The sequence below is a fragment of the Haliotis rubra genome, unplaced genomic scaffold (genome assembly GCF_003918875.1).
Source record: "Haliotis rubra isolate DU_JTF1 unplaced genomic scaffold, ASM391887v1 Scf949, whole genome shotgun sequence".
Classification (NCBI taxonomy): domain Eukaryota; kingdom Metazoa; phylum Mollusca; class Gastropoda; order Lepetellida; family Haliotidae; genus Haliotis; species Haliotis rubra.
Genome location: NW_025767689.1, coordinates 15,833 through 35,275, shown reverse-complemented (window position 1 = coordinate 35,275; position 19,443 = coordinate 15,833). Strand labels below are relative to the sequence as shown.

Here is a 19,443-nt window from a genome sequence, read left to right as displayed (position 1 = left end):
TGGACAACATATAATAGTATATTCGTAGACAATTGGTTTGTTTCAACCATAATACAACTATTGAGTAAAATAGACCAAGCCAAGTGGAATAAACGACTATATTTCTTGCCCGGCAACAGGTCTCTCCGAGCAGAGTACGCCATGAAAGAGAAAGCATGGGTTGTCATGAAAATTGTCAATTAACTTCCCGGACATCCAATTCTCATTTTACACCGGTCCGTGCAGTAAACGGGACAATGTAACTGTATATTCACGTGTCGGTAGCCATATTGTGCCTGAATCTGAAGCGAGTGATTGTAGGCTAATGACTGACAGAACTGCAGTCACATTCCCGGAGACATCAATTTGCCTGATAATCTATCTCTGTGTTGCACTTGATCATACACGGCGATGAATCTATTAGTATGTTGCTGGTATCCTTGCAGAACCATCGACGGCCGTACTGAAAGATTTGCACACATTGTTTTCCTTAGGGTTTTTTAATAAAACATATCAGTAATCTTATCAGTCAGTCGACTCATGGTTGATATTTTTCTGTGATAAAATGTTATTTCGTTAGTTTTGCTCTAACTGTGTGTATTGACTGAAATTATTAATAGGATGAACATATTATCGACCGTGACTTGACTGCATCGAAGACACGTTGACACGTGAGTTGCCTCCCCTGGGCGTGTCAGAAATATCTGATCATGGTTTCGAACTCTGATAGCCCTGATTATGTGAGGTTTGTCGGAACCATAACCGTGCTGGTGGGTTTAACCAATGGCAACTAATTCACTCCTGTTCTCTGAGCTATACAGGAACCACTCCTACTCGAACATGACCACCTAACTCTTGGCAGCTATGGGGCACTCATTACAGCACATAGTATGCGGAGGTACATGGTTCAGTTTGCACGCAGTCAAATGTTCTTTAATGCATGTATATTTTTGTCGAGATAATTGAAAAGTAAGATGGGTTTAACAGTGTTGCAGATCTCAGACGTTTACCACTTTGCTGAAACCCTACACAGATAGTGCTCACAACTCACAACGCAACTCTGTTGAGCAAGTTGTTTCGCCTTAGACAACTCGGCAACCCACATCCACTGCTAATTAAGTATTCAAATGTTATTACGCGTACATGTTTGCAAAACGAGGCCTTATGACTGCAACTAGACCACCAAGTAGTGGTGAAGTTCCACATCTCAAAGATCTGGAAAAGGATACAAAACAGGTCTACAAAAATGACTCTTCCAAATACCTGTGGACACATACCATGAAAAATGCAGGATTAATGTTTTTTTAATCTACCCTGTAAATGTATATATGCAAAATATCCAAATCTCTCACACGATCAAATAATCCTATCTGCGATCTACTTCAACGCACACCTGTCTGGTCCTGTTTGAGCGTGGTATACTCTTCTGCAGACAATGTCCCACCTCAATGTTCTCCTCAATACCCACTAACAATATCCCCGCTCCCAAATCCTCACCCCAAGCATGCACGCTCTCTCTCACACACACACAAACCTTCGCTGACAACACCCACCCACAACAACCCTCCGTAATCCCCAACCCACAATCTCTCCCCACAACACCCACCCACAATAACCCTCCTTAATCCCCAACCCGCACCCCACCCACCCACAATAACCCTCCGTAATCCACAACCCACAACGCCCACCCACAATAACGCTCCGTAATCCACAACCCACAATCTCTCCTCACTACAAATTTCAATTCAATTTCTTTATTCTCATAAACCACCTTGGTGGTACAAGAGCATATATTGCAAACATATATACAAATACAAATTCAAATTCAAGATGGCAGTTAACAACATAGTAACATTTTTTCTGACAAGAGATGATAGATGTAGGATATATTTGGATAGATTTACTATGTCTCGAGATCTCTCCTCACTACAGCCACTCACAATACCTACTGCATTCCCCTCCCCCAATCCTCACTCACACCTACACAATCTCCACCCACAATCAAAGAGTTATGATTGTGACTTACAGATCACAAACATTGTACACGTGTTGCCAATACATCACACATGGCTCATGGAAATAATTATTGTGTTGAATCGCACGTATATGCGCCAATAGTATATGTGTGAATATTAAAGGAGACGTGTGTATATCTACGTTTTTTTAAAGAGACACATGTATATATGTGATTAATAAATGAGACACCTTTATATGTGTGTGGAGACTAAGTGCTTGACTTTCTAACGTTAACAACCGCGAAAACTGGCATCCGCCGCAAGCCATGCCAGCGCATTGTAAAGCTTAATAAGCATCTCCGTCTACTTTGAAACTGCAGTGTGGGGCTGCAGGTACTATTCTGTCACAACAGTAAAGCACAGGCGTCATCAGCCTGAGAGTGGTCGACGTATCGAAATGAGGTTATTTCTACAGTGCCTCAGCTACAATAGCTTGGACAGCGTAAGACTCGCTCAGCTAATGTACTCCAATGATAAGTCCGGTTCATCCGCTTGCTGTACCTGTCTGTCACACTGTTCGCAGTGGTGGACGCCGAACACCTATATACACGGTCTCCTCATGTTGATCTGCCCCTCGGGTTATTGGTGAATGGACGTGGACATTGCAGCTTATATCTTCCGCTTCTTCTGTTCAACTTAAAGGTGACAAAACTGTTGCAGCAATACATTGAGTATAGGATCTGAATTTGAGTCTCGTTCGCTAGCAAAGGTGCAAGTGCCGTATTCTCGTCCTTTTTTAACCTTGTGCGTTTTTAAACTAATTTTGAACACTCTTATACCACACATAAAGACCACGATAAGATAGTATGCTCATTATTATGACTATAAACAGTCAACACATCGTCAAAACATTCCAAAACCTCCGAAATCCGTTTTAAATGTTTTTACTCGTGTTCTTAGCAATGAAGACGCCAGTTTTTTTCAGTCAAATCTCCTGCAAATTCTTTCTGTCTAAAAGTAGATGGAAAATCTACAAAAACATGCATACATATAAAGATGTTTTTCACCACACTACGTACGAATCATTTCGTTCTCTTCGACATCACAATCTGCAGTCAGTTTCTATTATTTGACTAAAATGGCACTTAATGTTCTCAAATTCAATTAAAAGTTTCAAAAACCTTTTATCTGAAGAGAGCTCGGGAAATTAAATATGCGAGTTTACCATGACAATGAGTGGTTTCATTAATGTTTCATCATCTTGTTGAAACGGAAGCAGCTCTCTTTAACTTCAGCAACCATTTAACCACACATTAGTCTCTATCGCCAAAGCAGATCAGACACGAGCAGGTAGATATGTTTATCTGTCCTACTGAAATGTTTTCTTGTTCATTCTAACTTCTAAATTCGGCCATATCTTCTCCACATATAATTCAGAGTAGTTTTCTTTTGTTATTGAAGCATTCTCCGTACTTCGTCTTTTCTTGATTCCAATGAACCAGGGTGAACCTCCACAATACATGTATATAGTATTCGCCGCAAAGCAGGGTTAAACGGAATTCTTTACGAAACATGCTGACGTACGGTCGAAGTATTGCGTTTTGGTTCGGGTTTGGCTATTTATCGATTTGAGATTTTTTTATGTGTGGGTAGTTTTTTTAATCAAGTTACACTTTCAACAGAAAGTGTGGTTTCTCCGATGTAGAATATATGTGTCTCCTGTTTTCACAATATAACAAGTAGTAAGTCACGCGTGACAGGATGAGATGTTCTTTTTCAGTTTAGCTGAAGATGTAAAAGTAGAGACACTTCAACATAAGTCGTGATCCCCAACCCACAATTTCCTCCCACAACACCCACGCACAATAACCCTCCTTAATCCCCAACCCACAATCTCTCCCCACAACACCCACCCACAATAACCCTCCTTAATCCCCAACCCACAATCTCTCCCCACAACACCCACCCACAATAACCCTCCTTAATCCCCAACCCACAATCTCTCCCCACAACACCCACCCACAATAACCCTCCTTAATCCCCAACCCACAATCCCTCCCTCCTCCACCCACCCACAATAACCCTCCTTAATCCCCAACCCACAATCTCTCCCCACAACACCCACCCACAATAACCCTCCTTAATCCCCAACCCACAATCTCTCCCCACAACACCCACCCACAATCACCACGTATTCAGCACTCAGCAATATTCCAGCTGTATGGCGGGGCGGTGGTCTGTAAATAACCGAGACAATCCAGTGATCAACAACATGGGCATTGATCTACGCAATTGGGATACGATGACATGTGTCAACCAAGTCAGCGAGCCTGACCACCCTATCCCGTAAGTCGCCTCTTACGACAAGCATTGGTTACTGAAGATCAATTCTAACCCGGACCTTCGCGGGTCACTTCAACATGACTGACTGACTGAGTTTGGTTTTACGCCGCTTTTAGCAATATTCCAGCAACATCACGGCGGGGTACACCAGAAATGGGCTTCACGTATTGTACCCATGTGGGGATTCGAACCGGGTCTTCGGCGTGACGAGCCAACGCTTTAACCACTAGGCTACCCCACTGCCCCACTTCAACATGAAGACAGCTGAGAACATAATATAAACACAATTGGAAATACATGACATAATCCCCTATCCGCTCCAGTCACTATATTACGTAAGTGACTGATATTTAATTATGACAGGTGACACTTTCCGATAACAACACACTCTGTATATATATATACCATTGCTAAGAGAGTTTCTAATCATCTTTTTTCCTGATTTTAAAGGTTCATTAGTCACGTTATATTCCCTAGTACATGTAGGTAATATTTCATACATTACAAGGTCTCGCAAGGACATTGTACATACTCAGCAATTTGATTTGATTTGTGGAAATGCGTTGAACCTTGTCCCTGATTCCATACAGTACACCTAATCAACTACATCCTGTCTTGGCAACGGCACGGAGTACACAGGAATACATGGAACTGTCACCTGTAAACACCTACAGCCTGTCGCATCCCGTGTTTCAAGTATTTCCGTAATGATCCTAAGTATTAAGATTGATCGGTCGTCATCATGCTCCCGAAGGGGTTCGCCTGGTCTATTGTGTTTGCAGTGTCACATGCCGCCATCTAGGTAATTATTCGCCCTTTCCGTATAAATGTGCTTCATAATTAATCTAAATGGCTAATTTTTATCAGTAATAATCTCTACTCAGTCACACCGCCGTGAGTGTGTAAACAGCAGAGATCGATTATCTCCCCCTGAGTGACTTCTCTACGTCAGGTCTCACACACACGACGTGGACGTATGCATGCATGATTAATAATTTATAGGGACACATTTAGGCCGCAGATAATGTTTTAATTGTCCTAGGCCCCGTTCCCTAAAGCCATCGTAGCGCTACGACAGTCGTAAGTCTATGTTAAAGTATGGGAGTTAAGATCATCTTAGAGCTACGAGGAACGGAGCCATGGGGAATTTATCTAAACTAAGTGTAAGTAGTACCTTTTGAAAACATTTATGATGACGCAGGAACGCCTTTAACTTTTCCATCTCAAAACACAACATTCTCAACATTCAACTCTTTAGTATGATGATAGTATTAGCCTGGGTCCCGATCCACAAAGCATTCGTAGCGTTGCGCCCTCTCGTAACTCTATAGTGTATCATAGGCGTATGAATGTCGTAGCGCTACGAACGTTTTGTGGATCAGGGCCCCGTTCCTCAAAGCGATCGTAGCGCTACGACAGTCGTAAGTCTATGTTAAAGTATGGGAGTTACGATCACCTTAGCGCTACGAACGCTTTGAGAGGCCCCGTTCCTCAAAGCGATCGTAGCGCTACGAGTCGAACTATGTTAAAGTATGGGAGTTAGTCATAGCGCTACGATCCCAGATCCCTGGATAACAGAATCCGTATCTTATAACATGAAAAATATGTTTGGTTGGAAATGAAAAAGTTTTCACCTGGCAACAGTTCACTGTTTGACCTTAATGTAAATATAATTCTCTGAATTTATCTAATCATTTATAATGTGATACCTACTACCAGGTATGAGATGCAGGTTTGATGGATAGTGTTTCCGTGGACGTGAAATAATTTCAACATCCTGTTTATTGTTTGGTTTCATGCATACTTCATGTACTGTTGTATTGTGCAGTTTCTTAGGCACCCTTTCAATTCATAGAAACGTCTATAAATGATTCATTTCAAATTGCGATGCATCCATTGTTATAATTCCGTTTTAATGTAGTGCACGATATCGGAGACAATATATTTCACGTGAGATTTCCTTGGCGGAGGTAAGTTGTTGTTCGGAAAAGAAAAGGCTGCAATGCCTCCTTATATGGGGTTTGCATTAATAATTACCAGTATATACAGATTACGAGATGAACCTATCGTGTTTTGAACTTTCCTTTTCTAAAACGTGCCATTACACGCTGAATAATCAGCTTTTTTAACAGTCCGAAACGGGGAGACAAGAAGTGAACACGTAAGCCATTATATTAATGATGTCTGTGATAGAATTCATGTACTACTGCGTGTTTCGAAATAATGCTTGCAAAATACATTGGGTTTTCTACAAAAAAGACGTGATAAAATCTTCTTCGACAGCTATGTATTCAATTTCATTGCAACCAACACTGCGTAAACTAAGACCTTACTTGACTATCAACATGACACCAACCTTTGTTGTGATAACATCTAGAAATAGTGATAGACAAGACGCAAAATTATGTATATCTCTACCGACATTACTAACTATATATTATTTAGTTATTTTAAAGTTGCACGTATGTACCATTTGGCTTGAAAGTTGAAAAACTCCACAGAAATGTATAATCAGATTGGCTCTCGATACTATGGGGCGGTGGGTTAGTCTAGTGGTTAAAGTGTTCGTTCGTCACGCTGAAGACCCGGTATCGATTCCCCATATGGGTACTGTATGTGAAGGGTTTTTATTTCTGGTGTCCCCCGCCGTGATAATTCTACATGCGTAAAACCACTCACTCATTACTCACTCACCAAACCCACTCACTCACTCACTGCAACCCAAACTTAGACTGGAGCGAACGTGCCTTCCGTTTCCCTTCGCTGTCCGCGGCTGCCAATGTAGTTTTTCTCTGTGCGGTGCCGTTCACAACTGTAGCATAAGTACATTCCCGACGTGTAGTAACGTTCAACCCCTAACCTGATTATTTACTGGTGGAACTAACTTGCTTGGGAATCCATCGTCTGCTACAAGAAAGTTTGTCTGAATACCACCGTTTTGTAACAAGCCAGCTGCGCTTTGAGATGGTTTCTTTTGACACAGTGGCTGCTGTATCTTAGATGCATTTTTGTGTGTTCTGAAATACACTTCATCGCTTTTACACAGCGGTTGTGACTAAGTACTTGTGCAGTGTTCCAGTGAGTAAAAATCATCTGCTATTTCCTCAACTATCGGCATTTTCACATCGGTGTATTTACCTGTCGGTGTGAAAAGGCATTGGATACCTGCTGAAAATGACATTTGGACCAATTTAGAAACAGTCATTCTTATGCGATGGAGATAATATACTCGTAGATGTAACTTTATTGCCTACTGTTGGTCAAGGTTTGTGGGTTTGTGTTGTACAACACATACTGTTGGTCAAGGTTTGTGGGTTTGTGTTGTACAACAAGAACCTAGGTGGCTCGGGTACAGGGACAGGCCACAGGAAACTGCTGAAACTGAACACGTCGCTAAAACAAACTGATCCCTAAAATTGCAACCGCATTTGTGCGTCTGCAAGGCACATGACCTGACCTTGTGTGCAGTTTCAAGGCACATGGCCTGACCTTGTGTGCAGTTTCAAGGCACATGACCTGACCTTGTGTGCAGTTTCAAGGCACATGGCCTGACCTTGTGTGCAGTTTCAAGGCACATGGACCTTGACCTAGGCACATGGCCTGACCTTGTGTGCAGTTTCAAGGCACATGGCCTGACCTTGTGTGCAGTTTCAAGGCACATGACCTGACCTTGTGTGCAGTTTCAAGGCACATGTCCTGACCTTGTGCAGCTGCAGGACACATGACCTGACCTTATGTGTTCAAGGCACATGACCTGCAGCTGCAGGACACATGACCTGACCTTGTTTGTTTTCAGCTTCAGGCACATGACCTGACCTTGTGTGCAGCTTTAAGACACATGGCACATGTCCTTCAAGGCACATGACCTGTGTGCAGCTTCAAGGCACATGACCTGACACATGACCTTCTCGTGCAGCTGATGACCTGACCTTGTTTGCAGCTTCAAGGCACAAGACCTGACCTTGTGCACACATGGCATTACCGTGTGCAGCTTCAAGGCACATGACACCTTGTGCTTCAAGACACAAGACCTGACTTTGTGCAGCTGCAGGACACATGACCTTACCTTGTTTGCAGCTTCAAGACACATGACCTGACCTTGTGCAGCTTCAAGGCACATGGCATGACCTTGTGCAGCTTCAAGGCACCAGACCTGACCTTGTTCAGCTTCAAGGCACATGGCATGACCGTGTGTGCAGCTTCAAGGCACATGATCTGACTTTGTGCAGCTGCACGACCCATGAACCAATTTTCGGCAAGGTGGCCAAGTGGCCCCATGTAGCCTCGGTTGATGGTACACGTGATGATACGTTCGCTTCGCTGCTGGTCGAGGGAAGCGTGCTGCTGAACCGGCTACAGTCGCCGCCGTCGCGGGATGACGTCACGGATAACACCCGACAATAAACAAACGGATCCTGTCTTTTGGAATGATATTTATTCTCATCTTTATACACGGTTTGCTCATCACAATATATATACAGTGTATATGTATATATTCTGAAGTGAATCAACGTTCTCATACAACGAGACACTGTACATTGCATTATTACCTTTTTGTATTTTATATGTTACTAAATAGTTACTATAGTCTTACTTAAACACCAGTATTAATCAGGGTTAGTCCTTGCAATTCGGCTGTAACAGATGCGAGTTTGATAGAATGGCAACACTAGACATGATACAGGACATGTTTCATCACAGGAAGGACTTATTGCTGGAGGGAGACCTCTCTCTATCCTTCTTCTTGAGGGAGATGCAGACACGAACATTGTTAAGAGAATACCAGGAGAATACGCTAAGCAGCAAGTCCAGCAAGAGCCAATCTGCTGCAACTAATGACGTCATCTTTATTCTCTTATCAACTCACTATACGAGCGAGATTATCAGGGGTCCTTTAATTCCATAGTAAACTATTTCCTGTGTGTTAAGTTTCCGGCACCAACGGTTCCTAAAGCGCTCCTGCTCCGACAGAAGATGTTTCAGGGTGACGTCATCATGAAGGTCAATGGTCAAAAAGTTACTCCATCTTGCTTCAGTCTGATGGCATATGCCCTTCACCTCACGCACTTTTTGACCATTGACCCGAAAAGTGACGTCATCCAGGTCAGTGTACAATGAGGTGACGTCATTATGATTCACAGAAGAGGCATGTGCTACAAAACAAGAATGACGTTGACAGGATGATGAAGACTGACGCGGAAGGGAGATAATTCTGTTATAGATGGTGACGTCACTTTTCTCTCAGCGCTATATTTGTTTAACACAGCACCTGAAATGTAATAAGCAATATCAGAATCACGACAAACAAGAAGTACACCAAATATTACTCCTACAAGCACATTAGGGCAAAGTTTAATGTCATCGCACCCGATTGAAATTTTAACAGGGTCAGATGGTCATCCAGGGTCAGTGTCGGGTAAGTTGGTAAGGTGCGGGAATGCACAGCAGTAATAACCAAGGCGGGCTTTGGTTATAGCTTGACACAACAACAGTCATGCAGACCTACACTCACCACTTCGTGTAAAGGATAGCGTCAATACTAGGTTTATAGGAAGGCAGCGGAAGTAATTACATGGGGCGTGTTGTAACCACAAGAATGTATACCTAAAATAACTCAGCATAATGGGCAAAAAAACGATGACAAGAGCCGTTTTGTAAAAGTCGCAGAGGCAAAGTGCTGCTGGACTAAAGTGTGTCTCTCACTCCAGGGTGTTTCGGTCAAGCATATGTCACGTAGTGTTATCGGACTCTGAACGACAGAGAACACGTTGCTGGGTCCCGTACACATCAGTTTGTAAATTAGCCATTATCATGAGAGAGATATGTTCCGTTCGGCTGAATAATTCACGTGTCGAATCTTTAAAGGAACATTACCGCCATATTTCTGAGGCCACAACAGTACCGGGCTAAATGCCTCCGACTTCGATGATTTGCTGGTGACAGCTACCCCACGGAGTATTGATTTTCAAACGGGGAAGGTGTCCAAATCTCTTCCAGGCATCAATACAAGCATGTTAATGTGTTGAATTATTGATTTGTCCTGAAAAGATTATTACAGCTCCAGGAGAGTTCTTCTGCTGATTGATAAGCTTAGATACATACTCCCAGCGGACATGAGGCACACCTTGGTCGTCATCTTGGTGACAATTGTTGTCTGTCCTTGTATATTCACGGTTCCGCCATATGACTTTTGTCATAGCGTTGTTCCACAACAATAGAAAAGAGGTTGATAAGTTCAGATATGATGTAAAGACTCAGACCGTTCTAACCAGAAACTCTCAGGGGAGGTAACCCAAATAGAGAAGCTTTAGTACTGTAGGATGAAGTAAAGGGTGAATGATAATCATACAGGCGGGGAGTGGGTAAGTGAAGGAGGCGATCTAGAAATGTAGTAGTGGGATAAAGGCGGAATAACTGGCTTGGAATCTTTACCCTCTGTCAACTAAGACACTACGGTTGGCTGTGCAGAGTTGTGTCCCTTGGGCGTACCAGAAACCTATGATCCCAGAATTTTATTTTCACTCTAAATTCTAAAACCGTGATATCCTGGGATTTTAGTTAGAGGCAGCGAAAGCTAAGATCTGATTTCACTGAGATTGTTTAATTATCACATTGTCACAAAGTTATATATTTCATCCTATGTGTTGTAGGATTAAACAGAATACATAACAAGTGGACACGTAAAATAATATTTTACCTGGACCGACGACATGACATGGTCCCTTTTCCTGTTAAAAGATCGAAAGTAGGAAAACATCAACTATTTTGAAAGGTGCCAGGTGTGCGCAGATCACGTGCACTAGACTATATCTATTTCAACACTTGAATGTTTATGATTCAAACCAATAAATGCAGATGTCAAGATAAAATGAGACGAAACATTTCACTTAAGAGTTCTCCAGGAATTGATTTTCATAGGGGATGTAGATAAATAATTTCTCGAAACAAACTTAAGTTTTTACTCTAATTTCAAACTGAGTTTGACAATTTGAAACAGCTAAATTTTTAACTTAGCTGCATTTTTAAAATATAAAAGCCCAAACACCTTAAGTTATCTATTCACCAAACTCAAATTGTCTACTATGTTTGAGTGTAATATCGATTTCAGTTCATATCTGGGAAATCCATTTTCCTGCGCTTTCCCAAATTTCCCTGGAATTTTATAACAGAAAGTGATCCGTTCTCATATTTCGTCCTTTGGGGAAATAATGTTCTATTTCTTACTTTTAATATGCACTGCCCAGTTGGTTAGTCGGTAGTAAACAAGCATTTATGCGCTAATCAGTCTTTTCTCCTCGCTCTCATTAACTATCATCTTTCTAGACATTGACTATCCTGCCTGGAGGGACACGAACATCGTGTCCGTGTGTAACGAGCTCAGAATTAAGTTTCATATCAATGTCCATCATATCACAGAGGTGGAAGACAAACATTCTGGTATCTGAAGGGTAAGAGTCAAACCGGGTATGGACGCCAAATGTTGTAAATCCAATTCCCCTTAATTGTGAGAGAACCTCCATCTGCATAACTTATTCTCGTTATCTACATCACAACGTTTATTTGTCTCGCCATACGGTTCTAGTTAGATAAATATGACATTATTCATCATTAATTATTCATCACACTTTAACTGGGTATAGCCCGGGGTCTCAGTTGGATTGACGCGGCCACGTTACCTGTTGAAATAATGAGCCTTGCGATCGTACCAAGACTGCTTCCTGACACTGTTTGCTATTTGCATACAGGTATCTTATATTTGATCAACAGTTTGTCACTCGCTGTCACTAAACTCAGGGGAGAAACAGATATTGTTTCAATCGATTTGGCTAATAATGTCGTTCAATATTGGTGTACATATTACCCGTAAACGTAAGATACAATCTAACTCGAAAGCGATACAAGAGAGAAAGGTGGGAGGACTTTGGAAGGTGTAGCCCCGTATAGGGAGCTTTCATCCGTCCACGTAGTCGGATATATGTAGCTGTTCACACTGCCTGGTTAGGAGGCTGCCTGACATCCTACTTCCCCTTGTATATACATACGTTCCATGTCGTGTGACATATGTAGATGTCTTATGTTCATACTGCCTGTTATATGAGATGTGCAACGCTCAGGTAGACTGGTATATAGGTATGGGGTAGACGCTTAGGTAGACTGGTATATAGGTATGGGGTAGACGCTCAGGTAGACTGGTATATAGGTATGGGGTAGACGCTCAGGTAGACTGGTATATAGGTATGGGGTAGACGCTCAGGTAGACTGGTATATAGGTATGGTAGACTGGTATATAGGTATGGGGTAGACGCTCAGGTAGACTGGTATATAGGTATGGGGTAGACGCTCAGGTAGACTGGTATATAGGTATGGGGTAGACGCTCAGGTAGACTGGTATATAGGTATGGTAGACGCTGGACTTCAGGTATATAGGTATGGTAGACGCTCATAGGTAGACTGGTATATAGACGCTGACAGGTAGGTAGACTGGTATATGGGTATCAGGTAGGACTGGTATATAGGTATGGGGTAGACGCTTAGGTAGACTGGTATATAGGCAGGGGTAGAGACTGGTATATAGGTATGGGAGGGGGTAGACGCTCAGGTAGACTGGTATATAGGTATGGTAGACTGCTGAGGTATATAGGTATATAGGGGTAGACGCTCAGGTAGACTGGTATATAGGTATGGGGTAGACGCTCAGGGTAGACTGGTATATAGGTATAGACGCTCAGGTAGACTGGTATATAGGCATGGGGTATACGGGTAGACTGGTATATAGGTATGTGGTGGGACAGGTAGACTGGTATATAGGTATGAGATAGACGCCTCGGGTAGACTGGTATATAGGTATAGGGTAGACGCTCAGGTAGACAGGTATATAGGTATGGTAGACTGGTATAGAGGTATGGGTTAGACGCTCAGGTAGACTGGTATATAGGTATGGGGTAGACGCTCAGGTAGACTGGTATATAGGTATGGGGTAGACGCTCAGGTAGACTGGTATATAGGTATGGGGTAGACGCTCAGGTAGACTGGTATAGACTGGTATATATGGGTTAGACGCTCAGGTATGGGTATGAGATAGACGCTCAGGTAGACTGGTATATAGGTATGGGGTAGACGCTCAGGTAGACTGGTATATAGGTATGGGGTAGACGCTCAGGTAGACTGGTATATAGGCATGGGGTAGACGCTCAGGTAGGTGGTAGACTGGTATATAGGCATGGGGTAGACGCTCAGGTAGACTGGTATATAGGTATGGGGTAGACGCTAAGGTAGACAGGTATATAGGTATGAGATAGACGATCAGGTAAACTGGTATATAGGCATGGGGTAGACGCTCGGGTAGACTGGTATATAGGTATGGGGTAGACGCTCAGTTAGACTGGTAAATAGGTATGGGGTAGACGCTCAGTTAGACAGGTATATAGACATGGGGTAGACGCTCGGGTAGACTGGTATATAGGTATGAGATAGACGCTCGGGTAGACTGGTATATAGGCATGGGGTAGACGCGCAGGTAGACTGGTATATAGACATGGGTAGACGCTCAGGTAGACTGGTATATAGACATGGGGTAGGTTGACATATAGATGTGGTATACGTCCATGTAGACTGGTATATATATATTAATTACAATGTCCATATTTCCTGATATCTGCGGGAGATATGCCAACACTTTCCGAGCTGTATCGGTCGATATCCTCACAGTTGTGGACATAGCCGAGGATCCTCACGACCACGTCCTGTCGAGTTGACATTTAAAAATCTCATTTCGTTTCGTATCCAAATTTTCTTTCTGCTTAATTTAAATTTGCACCCATACGTTAAGACCTTCAAACTTTTCGGCATCCGAACAGGAGCAGGTAAACTGTTCAAGTAGGTGCCGGCAAGTGCTTGAAAATATGAAATGCACATAAAGGGCCAAACAAATGTTTTGATGGGCCCTTACTAAGCACATTGACTCTGGGCACTGCACACTATTCACTTTCTGGGTAGCGGTCCAAGATGCACTCTGATGAGTGCCGGGAAGATTTTGTAAGTCAAGTGTTCGTACTGAATTTGATGACGGTGACGACTATAATTTGTCTAAACAACAAGTTATATAAAGGTTTCAAGATCCCATAAGCGGAGAATATGTGAAGAAGTTTTAACTGATAGTTTGGCTTGCGCTCGAAAGTTAGTATTTGTGCCGCCGTTGACTATCGAATAACGCAAAGTTAAGTCGAAATTACCACGCAAACGACGAGAAAACCATCAAACTAAAGATGTGTGAGGTGTGTGTTTTGTTGTCCATTACGTGCCTATCTTTATACCAGTATCTTCAGACTATCTAGTGCGGAAACACCCATGTACTGTGCTGTTTTACGTGGTCAGTAAAATATACCACTCACTTCCTCCGGAAATATCACTTTACATCAACACTTCACATACGTTCAACAAAGGAAACCATGGCAACGGGACAGGAAATTTGGTAGAATAATTTCATTGATATCCGCTAAGTATAGACTATTACATGTGACATCCGGCGACGTAGCACTATAAGTATCTGAAGTTAACGAAGCATTTTGCACAAATGTGATAAATATCAAAATAACGTTGCAGCCGCATCTGGCATTCGTTTACATAATCAATGAGTGAAATGTGTTTAAGGCTGCATCGGGAATTTTACCGTGGTTCAATATGATGCTTCATGATATATAAATATAATAAAATATTTGCATGGCACGTAAGCTCTTTATGCTATTTACTTTCAACATGAGTGGAGCTATGAAAACATTCGTCTGCGTGGATAAAGTATTCATAATTGCCAAGAATAACACGGGTTAAAAGCTGCGATGTTTGATAAATCATCCTGTCAGAATTATCTGAATATTCTATTTGTTACCGGTAATTATTTATCGTATCAAAAACGAAATAAATATATTTATTGAAGGTCACCTTTTCCAGTTTTAGACTGTGAACGTATTTCTCTCAGCAGTGCTGTTATATACGTAGACTTTCACTAATGGGAAAGTCGTCTATTATGGACTTAAAGAATTTATGCCAATCAGCTGTACATCTAAGTCAATATATGGCTTCTATAAAACAAGGCAAATGGTCTTTTTGAAGACTTGATACGAGGATGGATATACCACTGCTGGTTTAATGCACTGATGATGAGGTTTTGCACCCAGCCAATCAATAGCGACGGTAAATCTGGATTATTACGCGTAAAAATATCAAACTGAGCTTCCATATATTTATAATGCTATTATGAGAACATTGCGGGTTGTAGCGATCAAGCAGTGTCAGTATAGTGCATTTCAAGAAAGAAAAAATAGTTTACATAGGACGCACAGCTGACGTATGCAACAAAAGTTAGATTTGTGAAACTTTGTCTGCACACGGAACACGTGTTTCCGCTATTTGAGTTTGCTTTTGAGTCAACCATGATTTGTCGCCGTGATATTTACTAAAGCTATGACTTCCAATAATCGGAACCTGTTTGGGTAACAATAAACTACAGTAAAAGACATATATTGTGCACTATTTTTGTCGCATCGCTTCATATAATACACTTTCCTAACTAAATTATTCAAACGTGTCCTGAACAATTTTTCATGCAAAGTACGTTGGACATACTGTTCTTGATTCCTTCAACAACAAACAGAATAATAAGGGTGCTAAAAATATACTATGACGCAAACATAATATGTCCAAATACACAAATGACCAAACCCTATTAACTTTGATAGATGGTCGATTTCCAAACCATTTCCCAACACCCCTCAAGGTTCAGAAAGCATCCACTTCTGTTAGCTAGTGATTGTTAGCACTTAAAGAAAATAACAGACAAATCCAATTGGTCAGACATACATCAGGTGTCTCTGAGGTTAAACCTCCTTGTTGTATAAAGCCTCCTGTCACATAAATTCTTTCAAGCACCTTGTCATACCGATCCCCGTCCCTCATCTTCATCGTGGGCAGTTCCTGTATAGTCAATGCGCCCAACAGACAATCAAGCCGTTGATGGCACAAATATTTCAGTCACGATCTAAACCCACATGAAACTTGAGGTTTATATGTACATGCACGGGCGCAAATATGTCTCATATTCCCCTCCTCTTTCACTCGTAGTGCACGTTTGTCTGGACATTCATTTATGTATCAGTGTGCAATCACAAAATAATTCCTCAAACGTATCTACTGATTCTGCACGGTTGCCATTGTTTTTCCACATACCACTTCTTGACTACTGACTTTGTTTTTCTCAAATATATGTATCTTCAGCACTCTTTACACCGCATCCTTTAGTTTCTCCCAATATACATACTACTTCTATACGACTACCGTTGGTTTCTTCCAATTTATACTACATCTTAACGACGACTATCTTTGTTTTCCCCAAGATCTCTACTGCCTTTACACGACTACCTTTGATTCGTCCCAATATCTCCATAGTGAATTATTTAGATGTTATACCAAAGCCTCATGGAGGCTCCTGTCACTTATCATGCCACTTTGGTGAATTCCATGAGCGAAATGGTGTGCGACCTAGGATCAATAGTAATGTGAGATCCAGACCCACAGCCAGGTGATCCAGGGACAACTGGTGAAGGTAGGTAAGCCTCAACCCACTCAGCACCCGGAGTCCCATATCACAAAGTATATGAGACGGAATCGTCATGACTACAGATCCTTTGGGGACAAAAGAAGGTAAATGATCGATTCCTTTGTCACAGTGATCATTACCTTCATGTGTCCTCCTCAAACTAGAGGTAAATGTTTAGATCCCTTCTCGCCAAAGGTGATTATTTATAGTAATTGTTTGAATTTGTTCTTCTTCATCTAGAAGAACATTTAAATATGCTCTTGTGTCTTTGCCAAATTTATATCCATCTTGATGTTGAGGTAAATAGTGAATCCTATGTTCAATAATTACATAAGTAGGTTCGGGTTCTCCGTGATCATAGGTAAATAGTTGAATCCTTTGTTAGATAGTTACCTTATTGGGTTCTCCATGATTTAGAGGTCATCGGCGATGCCCTGGAGCTTGGACAACCAGTTGGAGTACAGCGCCCTCTTGCCGCCCCGACAGCCGTCGAAGCCGTTACAGAAGAGCCTCTTCCTGATGACATCCGGTAGTCTCATCAGGCGCTGGGCCACAGCTTTCGTCGGAGGCTCGGAACGTTTCCCAGCATTCCCACAGCCGAAGTAATTACAAAATGGCCGCTTGCCGAGGACTGGAGGATGCTGTCGCCTTCTGCCCCGGAACCTTCCGCCACATCCGGTGAAGCCGTTGCAGAAGACACGTTTCGTAAGAGCGTCGGAGTTCCCAAGTGTCCTACCCTGATCTGAAGAGTCGCTGGACAGTCTGTCGAACAGATTAGCCCACACTTGGGGCACGTTTAACCGCGCATCCACGAGGCGGTTCTCGGGGGGTAGGGACAGTGGTTCCGGCAAAATGTGGGACTCGGGTGATTTGTTCTGTAAGAAACAGAAACAGACATGATATGCTCTGTAATAAACAGAAACAGACATGATATGCTCTGTAATAAACAGAAACAGACATGATATGCTCTGTAATAAACAGAAACAGACGTGTTGGACAAGGAGATTCGGACTTGAACTGATCTCAAGCAACAATGCTTAGTACAAAGCGGCGACCAACGTGATAAGGTGGTCAGGCTAGCCGACCTGGTTGATGCCGGTCAGCTTAGACCTATTGCTTTGATCAATGGTATTAATTATTAGATTGTATGGTATCCGCCGTCATATAGGTGGAATATTCCTGAGTAAGCCATTAAACAACAAACAAACCCAAATATTAAGATAAAACACCATGGCAGCTATAGTTCTATATACACGGGGTTGGTAATATATACCCCAAGGTTAAATGCATATGTTTAAGACGTTTATAGTTCGTCATTATAGACAAAATATACACAAAAGAGGCATCCACCTACATCAGGACCTGCCCTCCTGCCCCGTAACCTTCCGCCACATCCGGTGAAGCCGTTGCAGAAGACGCGTTTCGTTTGAGCATCGGATGTCCTGACTTGACCTGAGGACTCGCTGGACAGTCTGTCGAACAGGTTAGCCCAAACTCGGGGCACGTTTAACCGCCCATCCATGAGGCGACTATCAGGGGGTAGGGACAGTGGTTCCGACAAAATGTGGGAATCGGGTGATTTGCTCTGAAATACACAGAAATAGGTAGAATGTAGAAATATTCACGTTGGTGGCAACATTTACCCAAACCTAAGCCCAAGCTTCGAGCACAAGTCTAGTACGTAAATGCTTTCTCACGTCAGGGCTGGCATGAAATAGGGACCACGGAGACATTTTATTAGCATCACCACCATAAGATATCCTATGCACGATCAGAACAACCTATAGCTGATTCGGTTTTCGAAGCTGTATTTACGATTCTCAGAGAGTTTTGCCTTACGGTTGAACAAATTATTTTCAAAATGAAAGGAAATCTCCGGAGTCCATTGTAGGAATCCGACTGAATAAAGAGTTGCAAAAGTACGAGGATGTAATGTTGTGGTATGGAGGTTACCTGTGGCACATAGTCTTCCTCTAGGTCGTTTGACGCGCTGACAGCCAACAGCGGGAGAAGCAGAAGACAGAGCAGACGACACGATGGCATTTTGTAGAAAACTGCGTTACACTTCTTCCTGTCCTCAAACACGGCCCAGCGAGAGATACTGAAATGGCCATTAAAATAGAGGCTGTTAATGTAAGCTAGCTTCAACCTGAGAACAGAATTGAATCAGATCGGACCAAAATGAAATTAAAGACTACGAGCCTGCTTGGAGGTAAGTGGCTCCGGACAGACAGTGAGGGAGACTGTCATGGTGTCTTCATCCTACTTGCTGACTAAACTCGATGTGATAAGACCGCGACAAGTGTCAGCTTCAGACACAGCGGTGTAAACTGTGGGCAGTCGGAGAAGTCGTAACAACAGAGAATGACGTCGTCCCTCCGTCAGCCTAACTGGAGGAAATACCGTCACAATTTATCAAATTAACTCAACTGTCCACTTGTCTTAGTTTGCTGCGACCAAGGTACCCAGTTTGTCAAGGATATTCTGTATATTGACTTGAGGACTCTCCTAAGCTTTCATATGTTTAAAACTGATTAGCCCAGCGCCAGCGCACATCAGTGTCAGAACCATCTC

At 42.4% G+C, this 19,443-nt stretch overlaps 1 protein-coding gene and 1 long non-coding RNA gene across 3 annotated transcripts; one reads left to right on the top strand and one right to left on the bottom strand.

The window, feature by feature from the left end:
* Window positions 1-8,693: 8,693 nt before the first annotated feature.
* On the bottom strand, window positions 8,694-19,004 carry LOC124264858 (conoCAP-like). Of its 2 annotated transcripts, XR_006895275.1 has the most exons (5): window positions 18,823-19,004; window positions 18,224-18,454; window positions 17,263-17,744; window positions 10,975-11,005; window positions 8,694-9,546 (listed from the first exon to the last, which is right to left on the bottom strand). XR_006895275.1 is itself a non-coding variant. In XM_046699640.1 (4 exons), the coding sequence occupies exons 1-3, from the start codon at window positions 18,910-18,912 to the stop codon at window positions 17,283-17,285; spliced, it is 783 nt and encodes a 260-aa protein (XP_046555596.1). In that variant the 5' UTR covers window positions 18,913-19,004; the 3' UTR covers window positions 8,694-9,546; window positions 17,263-17,282. The 2 variants fall into 2 exon arrangements, 1 of the variants encoding a protein (XP_046555596.1); XM_046699640.1 differs by lacking the exon at window positions 10,975-11,005.
* On the top strand, window positions 11,643-12,963 carry LOC124264859. Its single transcript, XR_006895276.1, has 3 exons — window positions 11,643-12,512; window positions 12,569-12,678; window positions 12,927-12,963. It is a non-coding gene; the product is annotated as an uncharacterized LOC124264859 (long non-coding RNA).
* Window positions 19,005-19,443: the final 439 nt, after the last annotated feature.

What these genes read in the sequence shown, in the direction of transcription:
- LOC124264858 (XM_046699640.1), bottom strand. Translation starts at nt 18,912, where the DNA reads ATGCCATCGTGTCGTCTGCTCTGTCTTCTGCTTCTCCCGCTGTTGGCT. An exon ending in AGGAAGACTATGTGCCACAG is followed by an intron (nt 18,455 to 18,822) that starts GTAACCTCCATA and finishes TGTGTATTTCAG; the next exon opens with AGCAAATCACCCGATTCCCA. An exon ending in GCAGGAGGGCAGGTCCTGAT is followed by an intron (nt 17,745 to 18,223) that starts GTAGGTGGATGC and finishes TGTTTCTTACAG; the next exon opens with AACAAATCACCCGAGTCCCA.